Source organism: Centroberyx gerrardi, chromosome 24, assembly GCF_048128805.1.
Source record: "Centroberyx gerrardi isolate f3 chromosome 24, fCenGer3.hap1.cur.20231027, whole genome shotgun sequence".
Lineage (NCBI taxonomy): Eukaryota > Metazoa > Chordata > Actinopteri > Beryciformes > Berycidae > Centroberyx > Centroberyx gerrardi.
This window is the reverse complement of record NC_136020.1, coordinates 17,369,371-17,381,908: the sequence shown is the minus strand read 5'-3', so window position 1 is coordinate 17,381,908 and position 12,538 is coordinate 17,369,371. Positions and strand designations below refer to the sequence as shown.

The 12,538-nt window shown below is 39.4% G+C and overlaps 1 protein-coding gene across 1 annotated transcript in view; it reads right to left on the bottom strand.

Annotated features, from left to right (window-relative positions):
* Positions 1-1,854: 1,854 nt before the first annotated feature.
* muc5e (mucin 5e) overlaps positions 1,855-12,538 on the bottom strand; it is a 35,307-nt gene continuing 24,623 nt past the window's right edge. The window contains exons 33-43 of the mRNA XM_078282254.1: positions 11,693-11,940; positions 10,919-11,105; positions 9,634-9,841; positions 8,937-9,109; positions 7,536-7,605; positions 6,401-6,575; positions 5,764-5,880; positions 4,928-5,035; positions 3,445-3,451; positions 3,154-3,262; positions 1,855-2,029 (exon numbers count right to left, since the gene is read on the bottom strand). Coding sequence (XP_078138380.1) covers positions 1,855-2,029; positions 3,154-3,262; positions 3,445-3,451; positions 4,928-5,035; positions 5,764-5,880; positions 6,401-6,575; positions 7,536-7,605; positions 8,937-9,109; positions 9,634-9,841; positions 10,919-11,105; positions 11,693-11,940 — 1,577 coding nt within the window. The remainder of the gene's footprint in view (positions 2,030-3,153; positions 3,263-3,444; positions 3,452-4,927; positions 5,036-5,763; positions 5,881-6,400; positions 6,576-7,535; positions 7,606-8,936; positions 9,110-9,633; positions 9,842-10,918; positions 11,106-11,692; positions 11,941-12,538) is intronic.

The following is a 12,538-nucleotide window of genomic DNA, read 5'->3' as shown; positions in this document are numbered from 1 at the left end:
CATGGAGGCGCCGAGTGTGAATAAGACATAGATGTAGAGGAGCAGGTTGTGTGTTATAAAGTTCTGGTTATGTACAGTAGAAGTTATTCAACTCTGTCAGATCATGAGGTCCTGTTACTGAAAGAGGCTGAATGGAAACTTTTTAAATTATCTATTGGATTTAGGCAATTTTGGAAATGAATTATTCTACAGAAACTTGTCAATGCAAAATGCAGTCAGCACCCAGGGGCGGAGCTTGTCTTTCATGCATATGGGTGCAAGCTATAGTTGAGATCTTTGTTTGCTGAACCATGTCACTGGTCTAAAAGGGCAAACATAAATACTTATCATAATAATTTGAGGAAGCTTTTCATCCTCAACACACTGTACAAACATTTGGAGAAACCTAATGTTGCCCATGCTAGACTCTTGTTCGCAGATTTTTCCTCTGCTTTTAATAAAATGCAACCTTGTCTTTTAATTGAAAGACTGATTTCTGATTTTAACTTATCACATCAACTTGTCTTCTGGATCTTAGATTTTTTTGACTGACGGACAGCAGAGGGTGATTGTGAATGGCCGTCTCTCGGACACTATTGTTACATGCACGGGTTCGCCCCAAGGATGTGTTTTATTACCCCTACTCTACATTATGTACACTGACAGCTGCAGAAGCCGTAGAGAAGGCAGCTACTTTGTTAAGTTTTCTGATGATACGGCACTTTTGCTCGCCCTGCTTTTATAAAATGGTGCAATGACAACTTTTGGAGTTAAATGCATCTAAAACTAAAGAACTGATAATTGATTTTAGACAAGACAAAGATGCCGTCATAGAGAGTAACATAGATGGTGAGAAGATTGAAATTGTTGACTCCTATCTGGGCACGGTGTTTGACAACCAACTTAAGTGGGATGTAAATACTGAAACGATTGTCAAACGCAGCAGAGGGTACATCTCCTTAGGAAGTTGGACTCCTTCTCTGTTAGTACGGTGATTTTGAGTCGCTTTTTATCAATCTTTTATTGAAAGCCTTTTAACATTCTCTTTTATCTGCTGGTTCAATTGCTTGTCTTGACTTAAGAATACAAACAGTCTGAATAATATTGTGAATTGAGCTCCAAGATTATTGGAACTAAGCAGAGAGAGTAATTCCCAATGACCTGACAAAACAACAGCAACATATGCGTTTAGCCAAAATCTGGCGTATTTATTTACTAATTCACAGTAAAGTGCATCAATATCACAGTAACGACATCAACATTTTTCTTTTCAAATCTGCCATATTGCAGCAACCAAATTCATTTTTCTAGATTTCATCTTTGCAAATTTGCCAATGACTGTGTTGATAAAGGTTATATGAGTGATTTACCTATGGAAAATAGTTGATGATGGTTCATGCATGCTTATTTATTTGAGGAGTTACTACATTCCCAGGGATTTTCTACATTGTGGGCCATGGGAGCCAGGCACCCACAGCACCCGTATTTGATGCGTAACATTGTAATCGGAATACATACATTATGATTGAATGTATTTGATTTGTTTTGGAATTCAATTCTGCTCCCTGTCATTCCAATTCTAATTCTAATTCCATCTCCAGGAATTGAATTGGAATTTATCATGCATTCTCAATTCAATTTATGAATGACCCTGAAACACACACATACACATGCACACACATCCTTTGGTATGACGGCAGACTGGTGAGATGACATTATAGCATTATATTGTCATTCAACTACAATTATTTTTCTCTACTGTACAACAATATGACCACTAAGGGATAAAATACAAAACTATACTATAAAACTGGTAATATGTTTCCATCATTGCTGATTCAATTCGTTGGCTCTGGACTGTGCTCTCAGTACTTTTCAGTGCGGTGTGTCACAGTCTCTGCACTCGCACTCGGTGATATGCTCGTAGGTGTAGCGCCTGGTAGAGCCGTCTTCCTCACACCGCAGGGACACTGATCGGTTCTCCGAGCTCTTTATCCAACAGCATCTGCACTTCTGCTCCACCTGCAGGACATCATTAACCAGAGCCCAACTGGCATGGACCGAGACAGAGAGGTGAGGAGGGCAGATTGGAAACAGGTGGAGGAAGGAAGGAAGGAAGGAAGGAAGGAAGGAAGGAAGGAAGGAAGGAAGCAAAGGGAGGGAGAGGGTGAGAAAGAGAGATTGATATGTGGCTCAACGTTGGTGCATGGCATGGTGTGCTAAGCCTTGTGCTGGACAAAAACATTATTTTATTGGAGATTCAATAACAGTTAACATTTTGAAATGCACCCTCACTCTCTTATAGATGAATGACTTGACATTGATAATTGTAAATTGCTAACCTTTATGATATAAATCTCCAATGTACTCTCTATATAGAACAAATGAAGTAATACAGTAATTAATCATGATCATGGTCTGTAAAAGGCGATATAAACAAGGGATAATGTAAAGCGAGCCTGTCATTAGTGCAACATGGCAATCAAGTCTTTCTGTACATTATTCCACTTAATACATGGCTACTTACCAAAGATGTTAATCATTTGACACAAAATATTGATTTAAAATGATTTTAATACAGGCTAAAGTAATTTATAAGCTTCCACCAAAAAATAGCCCAGTAGCCAAGGAGTAACGTCTTTTTTGGAACAAGGTGTCGCAAGTTAGAAATCAACAAAATGGACCGGACCTCTTGGCTGCAGAGTGATGAAATTGGATGTAAAATAGCGGTCTGTTATGTGAAACAGCGGCCTGTTATTAAATGCTCGAGAACACCTCCATGTTCGTGTGTAACGCTTTTTGCAATGTGCAGTGTTTAGGGGAATTATGGTACGCACTGTTTAGGCGGTGCAGAGCCCTGTATAAAGGAAATACAGCGTGCGCTCGTACACCAGGCGGTACGGTAAAAGTCACACAAGCATCAACCAACTCAAGGCTGGTGTGCTGTACGTTCACATACCAGGAAGTAGCTCTGTGATTTTCTAACTGTGATGCCTAAATCAAAACATTAATTAAGTATTTTGTTCAGCGATTCTCTTAGTTCCAACAACACGGTGCTACCACAGCGCCTCGGTGTTAACAGGAGGAGTTTTTACTGTAATGTCAACGTAGTTTCACTCACTCTAAACATGCATATCCCCTGCCCCCCCTTCCCATCTGTGTCCTTTTTCTCACCTGGACTGAGATGCACAGTAGCCCTGACACAATGGCTGCTGCAGGGTGGTGGTACAGCCGTGTAGGGTGATGTTGGCACTGGTCACCCTGGGAGCACAGCTGTGGTTACCTGGGAGAGGAAGAGAGATGTTAGAGGCAGCAAGGTGGCCAACGAGTGTGACAGACTGTCCCGTAACTGAAAGGTCACAGGTTTGATCCTCTCAATAGCCAATGAGTGTCCATCAACAGCCATGTGTGTGCTGTGTGCTTGAGTGTTAGGGTGAGAGGCTGGGCTACTACTTGTTCACTCACTGTCACTCTGGATGAGAGCCAGAGGTGTGACCAAGTCAACTTTGCTCAAGTCCCAAGTCAGTCTCAGGTCTTCAGGCACAAGTCTCAAGTCAAGTCTCAAGTTTAAATGTAGATTACAAAGTCAAGTCCAAGTCAAGTCCATGTCATTAATGTCAAGTCTCAAGTCTAAATGTAGAGCACCAAGTCAAGTCAGAACAAATCAAGAGTCCAATATCAATTTAATATCTTAAAGAAAACTAAATATCTAGGACCTTTCAATGCAATATGGTTTTAATAGGATAAAAACTTGGTAAGAGCATCATGAGTTTGATTTCTATAATCAGTTTCAACTTCAATAAATTCAGTCATTCCATACAAATTCAGAAAACAGAATTTAAATTCAGTCGTCTGCTGGAACAAACCTAATCACTTTCAATCTAAGTCATTTACACAAACACAAGATCTTTTGTCGAGACTTTAGAAACCTTTTCAAGTCATCAAAGTACAAGTCAAAGTCAAGTCCCAAGTTACCAGAACCCAAGTCAAGTCTCAAGCAATTCAAAATGTGACTCGAGTCCAAGTCATGTGACTCGAGTCCCCACCTCTGATAAGAGCATCAGCTAACCAGCTAAAATTTCATCAGTGCTATAATTGGCCTCTGATTTCATCCTCTCATTTTGAAAAGCTAGTATAAAAATAGTACTTTAAAGCTATCAACAAACAAGAAAACATAGATCCGGGCAATCTTATTTCATTCTGTGTCACTGTTATTTCAATGGTAAATGACTACAGTTGTTGATTCATTCTGACTTAACTTACATGAAAAGCAGCAGTGTTGGTCATCCCAAATCCTATCCTCCTGGAAAACAAATCACAAGAGCTCAAAGTAAAGTGTTTGTTGTTATACTTTTATATTTTTATATTTTTTGTAACACTTAACAATGGCTTTATTCCAGTGTATCAACCTTGTAAGTGCAATATCTGAAGGCTTAAGTACATTAGGTTTTTTTTTTTTTTGGGGGGGGGGGGGAAATAACTTTGAATTTTTGAAGGTTTGAAGGACTTCATTATCCAGAAATCATGCAATGTGATGTCAGTAAACTGCACAATTTCCTAAATTTTCTTCTTCTTAGTGGTTGGTAGGGGTGGAGATGCTGAGAAAGTCGTTTTGCAGAAGGTTTAGCCATTGTTTATGGGTTTTGATTTGTCACTTTCTGTTTGCTGGGAAGATTTCGTGCCAATAACCATACCTGGCACCTAAAATTAATTTGGGCAAATAGGGTGAATCTACTACTTATCAGTCAGTGGGGATGGGACGCTCTTCTTTGTTGTAGCCCCAATTTGTGATTAAGGCTGATAAGGCGGGTGTATTTTTACATACAAATCTTTTAAGCAGTACAGTCACTTTTTCATAACTTAATACACTGGTCATTACTGTGGAATGAGGCTGCTGTAAGATGGTAATCTTATTAGTTATGGGAAGACAGCAGATAGTGTATCATACCTCTGGGCAGCTCTCGTTGGGACACACCTTAGTGTCAGTGTGAACACCCTCTATTGTACAGCTGAACAACGTACAGGGATAGGCGGCATCTTTCCATGTGTCTCCCATCTACACACAGACAGATGAATAGATAGACATCACAAAAAGAGCTTATAATGGACTATGTAATTCAATTCAGTCCAGTTGAATTCAAAACTGTATTGTCTTGCATGGGAAATTTGGTTTGCAGGCAAGGTTTACAACACAATACATACACATTAACACGTAAAGAATTACAACATACACAACACAGGTTAGCATCAGTAAAGAAGGTTTTTGTTGCTAAAGACATTTAAACAACATTACCCAATGTTCATTGCTCAATATTTCAAAAACCTCCCTAACATGCAACTATTTTCCAAGCAAATGTCGATATGTTATTGATAGTAACAAAATGTATGTATGCAACCAATGGAAAACACTTTTCTTTGGCATATACAGATTGATATGAGATGAGGCACAACATACCATGTATGTTATTCCATTATGACTGCATGTCTTCTCAACTGAAAAGTAATTTTAGCCCATTAACAAATAAATGTGCAATTGATATGAAAAGTTGAATAACATTACTGAATACAACACTATTAGTTAAGTTGTTACAACATTATAACACAAACAGCTATTGATAAGTATGATGCACATCACAACGCAAACCCTGCAAAAATAAAGCAAATAAACAAAATAAATGTGAATAAAATAAAACCAGAATATTGGTGAAAAATATTTTAAAGTAAGATGAAGTGCCAGTCGTTACCGCAGGCCTGGTCACCACAGCAAGAGGTGTTAACCAGTACAGAGCCGTAGCTGCAGACAGGATCCACATGACGGTAAACAACTGGATAACACTCCTCTGTCCTGGTCTGGTTGTTACAGGTACACAGGTGACAGTTGGACGTCCACCTCTCACCGGGCTGGGACAGGAAGATGGAAACATTAAACACACCGACTGCTTTTTCTGATCCAGAATTAGAGAGATTATAATCTGTTGTGTTGTTGTGTTGATGGAGTCAAGACTTCTTACCAGTTTGGGCTCACCAAGTGGTCCTTTACAGACTGTAAGGAAAGGAAAGGAAAGCAAAGGAAAAGAAAGGGGAAAGGGGAAGGAAAAGAAAAGGAAAGGAAAGGAAAGGAAAGGAAAGGAAAGGGAAGGAAAGGGAAGAATGGAAATGAAAGAGGAGGGAAAGGGAAAGGACAGGAAAGAAAAGAAAAGAAAAGAAAAGAAAGGAAATGAAAGAAAAGAAAAGAAAAGAAAGGATCAACACTTCCGCTAACTGTATCACATCTTTATATCCCCATGATTATGTTAATTAAAACCTGATGTTCTACTGGATGAACTGGATGTTCTACAGTAGTTAGCCTGTAAATCATGAACTAATCTACTGCACACAGCTCTACTTCCAAAGCAGAAGCCATTATACTGGGAGTTCAAACCAAGATCTGCTCAGAGTCAATGTCATGTTCAAGGAGGAGGACGATCAAAGGCCCCCGGCACTCACAGTAACAGTCGGACACGCAGGTTTCTGAGTGTCTCCCTGCCCTGGCCTGGCCGCTGGGACAGAAACAGCCGGCACTGTACTTCTCCAGGACCGGCCCAGGATGATGCACTCTGAGGAGCCAAAACAAGAGAGAAGGGAAGCATGGTGGATTTCATATTTGAGACCTTTTCTCTAGTGTCTCCCATACACTACCAGTCTAACGTCTGGACCCACCTGAGTGAATGTACTATGTTTTTCCATTATCTTAAAGCCATTTTGATCTAAAGGCTTATGCTTAAATGCTTGACATTTGTTTCTTGGACAAATATAAATAGTGAAGTTGATGCCTGTGTATGAATTTCTTTCCAAAGCCTTTTGCCTTTCCATCAAGGCAAAGGGCGGCAACTTTAAAGAATCTAAAATATAAGATAGTTTTGATTTGTTTAACACTTTTTTGGTCACTGTATAGTTCTATGTGTGTTATTTCATAGTTTTGATGTCTTTACTGTTAATCTAAAATGTGAAAAATAGTAAAAAATTAAGAAAAACAAGGGTGTCCAATCTTTTGACTGACAGTGTATATGCATGTGACTAAATGCTATATATGTGAAATGCTTAGTAGAATTTTATCATTGTATGTACCTCCATGACTAGTGTGTGTATATTCTATGCAGCCCCATTGACTGTATTACTGAGAGAATAGAATTGTGGGTGAAATTCTGTATTTTTCTGTTGTGGATATTATTGTCCTTTGAAAAATATGTTTTCTATTGATGCATTTAATTATGGATTGTGTTTTGTAATCTGCTGATTGATAATTGATCACCACCTGTTGTCTGTCTACGGGCTAGTGAATGTCATTCAAGAGAAATAAGCACTATATCTGAAATGCTAGGGATGGGACAATATATCGAATACTTTTATTTATTACATCGTATCGTGTTTGTATCACATCGTGAGCCCCATATCGCGTATCGAATCGTACCGTGAGATAAGCACATCGTCCCATCCCTATGAAACGCTGGTGTGTGAAATAAATGTCACAGCAAACAAACAAATGTAAGGAGGTTCTGCCGTGAAAGCCAACTCACCCTCCAAGGCAGTAGTCATCCAGCTTGTCGTGACATTCTCTGTACTCCATCCCCGTTGGACACGTCACGTCTGAAACATGAGCAAGGCTAGATGTTATGAATGTATGATTTTAACCAGGGGTTTATTATTCACACATTTATTTGCCAAAACATAAAGTTCTCCCAGGCCACTATTAGAAACAGCCATTTATTTAAGACAAGGCACTTAATGGAAGTTATTTTTTTGCGGGCAGTCCATTCACCTTTAGCATTCTTTATTTAGACAGTGGGAATGTAGTGGGGGGAAATAACCACTTGACTATCGCTTCACACTTTATTGGAGACTTTACAATTTTCATTTTATGAGAATGAAGCTCGTATCAGTTTTCACTCATTGACAGGTCATACCGCTTCGGCCCATATAGTGCACATGTTTGAGTCAGAATGGTTTAATTTTTAATTCAAATGTGCTCTGCTAGTATGTACTGTATTTTTGCCTTAGTATGTTTGGAGTGACAGCGGTAGGGTTTGGACTTAGATGTTCGACTCGCCCTTTATGCATTTATCCTGCATCTATACTGCATTTATACTATTCTTTCTTGAATGTTATACAGTAGAACCAAATTAGTATATTGGAACTAGGGTTAGATTGACATAGTTCGCCGAAATTAGCTTTTTATTAAATATTGGATATCAGCTAGTCATGTCGCCCACTGCTGATACGACACCACAGCTACATGAAAAACAATCTGTAAAACCTGCAACAATTTGTTTGCACATTTCATTTATTCTTTTAATTTTTAAATTATACTTTTGGAATTCTTCATTTAAAAGCAGTAATGTATCCCTAGCATTGAATAGGTCTAGTAGTGTATAGTATCATGATGGTCTAAATGCTGTTTCAGAAGCTTTTCCACCTTGACAAGAATACAATTCTGGAGAAGACACTGAATCTTTGTAAACTTTTGGCAGGAAATAGTCCAATTTAAAGACACTGGATATGGGTAAAAAATATTGGCTATGGCAACTACATTTTAAGAATGTCTGTATCAGTATCGGCCTTCAAAAACTGGGACACAAAACTCTAATGTGAAACTTCTGACAGCTGCAACCTTGTTTTTCTTAACAGTTCAAGTTGGACATGGAGCCAAAGTGCAGCAGTATTTCAGCAAACATGTAGCAAAATGTGAGACTAGTCAGTGTGCATGGTGCATGGTTCTGCTATTAAGTCAATCAAACCAAAAAACAATCATAATAAACATGAATAAGGTGGAGGAGGATGTCTATAAATATTTATTAAGGATTCACAGATCATGGACTTGGATACCTGCAGCCATTACAGCCAGGTTCTATCATGCCCAGGTCTGGTTGAGTTTACATTATTGCAAAAAAAACAAAAGCAAGGATCATGCATTTACTTACTACAGGTTCCATTAGTGAGTCTCCTCCAGTCGACACAGACACCAGCTTTCTTGCATTCCTCAGCAGTCTGCTCCAGAGTAAAACAAGCCGCATCTGGATTCCCACACGTGTCAAACAGGCAATTCTTCAGTTTGATGTCGATGTCCAAAAGATTGCTGCACTCTGCAAACACCCTGAAAATAGAATAGAATAGAATAGAACAGGACTTTGGGAAAGATTTGGTTGCCTGTATGTTGAAAATCATGACATACAGTTTGAGCCAATTTTATACAGTAGCTAAAATGTACAACAACAAAAAATATAGATAAAATAATAAAAACATGGTATTCGGCACCAATTCCCAGCCTGTGTGTGTATATGTGTGAATAGATTAGATTAGATTACGTTACATTACATTAGAAAATGTAAATGTCCCCAATGAGGCAATTTGCTGTGCAACGTAAAAAACACACACGATTACAATCAAGTCAAGATACCCAGTTAACTCTTATTTCAACAATGATCCCACAATTTTCACATAAAAAAGAACATTTAATAAGATGAAATGTCATTCTATAATCAGTCAGTCAGTAAAGTGCATTGTATATGTATATTGGTGTAAGGTGAGTTAGACATGACAAGGAATGAACACGCTCTTGGCCCTCTTTGTTTTAGTCCTGTAAGTGTGCGTGCGTGCGTGTGTGCGTTTGGAGCTCACGGGTCATATAGCACGTCACACAGAAAGCTCCCGGGGCAGACGGTTTCCGGGGTGGGGGTCTGCCAGAGACAGGGTATGTCCCTGGGTTCAGAGTCACAGGCTGGCTTCAGCGGGTCGGGGTACACCCAGTCATGGGCCGTCTCTTCGCAGCACGTGTCGTCCTCGATCTGCCCTCCTCTGCGGATACACGAGTCGCCGCCACATACACCTGGAGAGAGGATGAAGAGATGAGATGAGCCCAGGAGAAGGAGATGTGTGACGCTCGATACGAATGCAGGCGAAATGTGTGTACGAACAAACACACACACGTACAATGCCCCACGGCTGCCACCATCATGGAGGTCCATTGGAGAACTGGCTGAGTACAAATAATGGCTAAATATCTAACAACAACTATAAATATATGACAACAGGCTAGAAAAAGAGAGATACCTGAACAAGATGTGGTCCATTCAGTAACTATACATCAATTAATTATAAAAAATCACGTAAAAGTGAATATTCTGATAAGGTAAAATCCAAGGTAGAATTAAGATCCAAATGTAGGTTACTGTAACACAATAAACAATAAACACAATAAACTGTCTGTAACTTCTACTCTACAAGCTCTACAAGTTGAGTCAGACAAACTTTTTGGCTTTGTTAGCAAGTTAACTAGCCTGCAGGCTAATTTAGCAAAGCAGCCGATGTTTATGTTAACATGCAACTTGTGGCCATTACTAACTTCTAGCTTCTCCTAGATACGTTGGCCTGTATGCAAATCAGACGTGTTTACAAGAAGACAGCAATGGTTAGCTGACCCGAAACTGACAAATTATCTACACACTCTTCTTGCTTTTTAGAGGTTGTTTCCTCACTGCTCCATGTCTCTGTGACTGTCCCTCTGCTGGGTCAGATGTGTTATGCGTTTTAACTCACTGTTTCTATAATGTGTTTAACTGTTTTGTTTTGTTTTATTGTCTTGTATAATGTTTAATTGCGCTCTTATTACTCCTTATTTGCTGCTGTCTTGGCCAGGTCTCCCTCGCAAAAGAGATTCTGAATCTCAAGTGGACTTCCTGGTTAAATAAATAATAAATAAAGAAAAAAAAATGGTGAAATGATCAGTTCCCAATCAAAAACAGCATACACATTAACCATGTGTGTTGAATTCTGTTGAGACAGCTGAGTCATACATTTAGAAATGCAATCAGCTGTTCATAGTACACACACACACACACACACACACACACACACTTGATTGGGCATCTGCACCAAACCACACCACTGCCCACCCGTTACCCACCACATTGTCCCTGGGTGTTGTTGAAGAAGTGCTCCATGGCCAGAGTGACCACCAAGCTGTGGGCTGGAGTGAGGGAGACGTGAGAGCGGATCTCCGGGACGTAGACTGACACCTCGTAGCCCGTCGTCTCAAACCGCAGCCCGTGCCCCTCATACGGCGGCTGTATGGTCATATGGTTCAGGGTGGCCTATAGGGCAGAGGAGAACAGTATCAGACTCAGAAGAGCAGCCTCAGGGAGAGAGGAGTCACACATACTGACTTAAAGTGTTGAAATGTAAGTGTTGGTATTGCAGAGTTGTTCTGGGTGGTTCTGAAAAAGGCTCAAGAGAGAAAAACAACAAGCAACAAGTGCATGAGAGAGAATTTTTTTTAAGTGAAGCACTTTCTAAACCAACAAGTGTAACACCGAAATCCGGTTGGAAGCATTTCAGCGTTACAACTTGTTTAAACCAAAACGTTTTATAAACATAAAGAAAGCGATTCACGAAAAAAAAAATCTGCAGAATGATTTTTTTATATGTTGTTATAATCTGCTTTGTTTGCATTTATTTATGTGCTAGAAGAGTGATTTTTCAGACCTGTTTCGACATATAATGGCAGTGAATGGAGAGAGAAAAAAAACGTAATCCTCTAATCGTCTCTACCGGAGCAACAAATAACAGAGAATCAATGATTTTGGGGTTATATCATGTCCTATATATATAAATATATGTCATATCATTTTGCTATTGTTTTGAGTTCAACATTGGCACAGAAAGCTGCATTACATCGTACCTTTATTGCAGACTCATTTGGTACGATACTGAGCGTGGCTGTGGTGTTCTGATATTTCAGGATGACACCTCTAGCACAGGACATCATGAGGCCAGGAGGCATACAGCCGTTGTAGTTGTCCACGGCGATGGTCAGGTTATGGTGTGGCGACTGCTCCTCCACCAGGACGTAGGTGCAGTCCTTCAGGAAGTCAAAGTACACACCATTGAAGGTGACGAAGTGGGGGTCGCCGTACAGGTCACAGCGGCCTGGGGAGGGGACAGGAAAAGACGAGAGGTAAATGTAGAAAGAGAGAGAGAGAGAGAGATCCGTATGATATATTTTTACAAGGACAGATATATCAGTTAGGATTGATTCAAGAGAATTATGAATCAGTGTACTCAATGCCTCAATGCTTTTTTGTGTACTTTTTTCAGCCAGAAATTTTACTTTTACTCAAGTATGTATGTTTTTATGTTTGTAAAGTATGTTTTTAAGTATTACTTCACTACATTTTAGTCCATAAGCAACAAAAACTGGACAATCGTAAATTGACAAATTCTGAAGCCGTTCGCAGTGAACGGTCAGTCAGCAAAGAAGAGAAGAGTAATCTGGCTTTACTCTGTTTGTGCACTTTATTTTGCAATTTCCAAATTTTCCAATTAAAAGAATCTAGTCTGAACTCTGTCCTCTCGTCCTTTTAGAGTCACATGGAAAAGATCACATCTAACAACATTCTCTTTTCTAAAAATTAACTCAGGAGCTTTTACTCTGAGTACATATTAAATGAGTTACTTTTTGCTTTTACTTAAGCAGATTTTTACACCAGTACTTTTACTTCTACTTAAGTAAAATATCAGCAAAGTA